The following is a 1,736-nucleotide window of genomic DNA, read 5'->3' as shown; positions in this document are numbered from 1 at the left end:
ACACACACACACACACACACACACACACACACACACACACACACAGCCAGCCTGTACTCACAGAGGTGATGAGGTTGTGCTGCAGGTGGAGTGTGTGCAGTGAGTGCAGTTTCTTCCCGAGCCACGCAGGAACGTGGTCAATCCTGTTGTGGGACAGGTTCAGATACTGCAGACTGGACATGAGCTCCAGTCCCTCGATCCTCCTGAACACACACACACACACACACACACACACAGTGTTCACACGTCAGACAATTTAGGCATTGCTCACAGTCCCTAGTGGTCTAGTGGTTAGGATTCAGCGCTCTCACCGCCGCGGCCCGGGTTCGATTCCCGGTCAGGGAACTCCTATTGCTGCATCTGAGGGAGCTATTGCTCTCCCCTGCCCCACACACCAAATTCGCCAGTGTGTAAGATATAAATGGAATAAAATACCTTTCTCATACTGACCTACAACCCTTAACCTGATCCAGAACCTTTTACCTGACCTACAACCCTTAACCTGATCCAGAACCTTTTACCTGACCTACAAACAACCCTTAACCTGATCCAGAACCTTTTACCTGACCTACAACCTTTAACCTGATCCAGAACCTTTAACCTGATCCAGAACCTTTTACCTGACATAGAACCTTTCACCTGACCTAAAACCTGCAACGTGAGCCAGGACCATGAAAACATGGATGCTTCACACACAGAAGATCTATATAATCAGCACAGTTTCAAGATTAGAGTCACCAATTCAGTATCTGACCAAATGTCTCCCCTTCTGTTCCTGAGATATGACGTTAAAACATGATGATGTCACAGTCAAGCTGACCTTTGACCTTTATTATTTTATCCTGTTAGACATTTGTGTTTTGTCATAATTAATGTGTGAATTCTTCAGTTATGGACAAAAACAAGGTCACACTGACCTTTGACCTTCGACCACAAAATTGACCAGTGAAACAGCAATCATTTTTCAATCCTGTTTGAATTGTGCTGTGAATTACACATATTATTTTTGTCAATGTAAAAGATATTTTTGAAAGTCATGGAAAAACTTTTCAGTCTGCAGTGATGTGTTTGTTCGAGCTGTGCAGGAAAATGTCTCACAGATCCTGAAGATAAAGGTGATGAAGGTTAATACCTTCTGTGTGTGTGTGTGTGTGTGTGTGTGTGAGAGAGAGAGAGTGTCTCACTGGATGTTGTTGTGTGCCAGCTGCAGCTCTCTGAGCTGAGTCAAAGCGCTCAGTCTCTCCATCCTCTGGATCAGGTTATTGTTCAGGTTTAAAACCTGCAGACGCTGACAGCCGTGGAGGTTCTCTATGAACTGAAACACACACACACACACACACACACACACACAGATTAAAACTCAGCTCACACAAAGGTAACATGAGCAGGGGTAGAGGAAGTATCTAAATCTAAATCTATAAGCTTTGTCTAAATCTGTACTGAAGTACAGTAGTGCAGTAAATGTAATTAGTTACATTACATCACTGAGATGGAGCAGTAGCAGTATTAGTTCTAGAGGTAGCCATAGACACTGAGCTGCAGCAGTAGCAGGACTAGATGGACAGATAGCTGTGGACACTGAGCTGCAGCAGTAGCAGTACTAGATGGACAGGTAGCTGTGGACACTGAGCTGCAGCAGTAGCAGGACTAGATGGACAGGTAGCTGTGGACACTGAGCTGCAGCAGTAGCAGGACTAGATGGAGTAATATCAGCAGTAACACCTGTTAAGCAGTAG

At 44.9% G+C, this 1,736-nt stretch overlaps 1 protein-coding gene and 1 non-coding gene across 2 annotated transcripts in view; one reads left to right on the top strand and one right to left on the bottom strand.

The window, feature by feature from the left end:
* The window catches only part of LOC126394920 (centriolin-like), a 21,206-nt gene that overhangs the window by 16,200 nt on the left and 3,270 nt on the right, over nucleotides 1-1,736 (bottom strand). The window contains exons 4-5 of the mRNA XM_050052063.1: nucleotides 1,185-1,315; nucleotides 62-203 (exon numbers count right to left, since the gene is read on the bottom strand). Coding sequence (XP_049908020.1) covers nucleotides 62-203; nucleotides 1,185-1,315 — 273 coding nt within the window. The remainder of the gene's footprint in view (nucleotides 1-61; nucleotides 204-1,184; nucleotides 1,316-1,736) is intronic.
* On the top strand, nucleotides 274-345 carry trnae-cuc (transfer RNA glutamic acid (anticodon CUC)). Its single transcript has one exon. It is a non-coding gene; the product is annotated as a tRNA-Glu (tRNA).

This window comes from Epinephelus moara, chromosome 8 (assembly GCF_006386435.1).
Source record: "Epinephelus moara isolate mb chromosome 8, YSFRI_EMoa_1.0, whole genome shotgun sequence".
Taxonomy (NCBI): Eukaryota; Metazoa; Chordata; class Actinopteri; order Perciformes; family Serranidae; genus Epinephelus; species Epinephelus moara.
The sequence above is the reverse complement of the archived record's forward strand: the minus strand, read 5'-3'. Positions and strand labels throughout refer to the sequence as shown.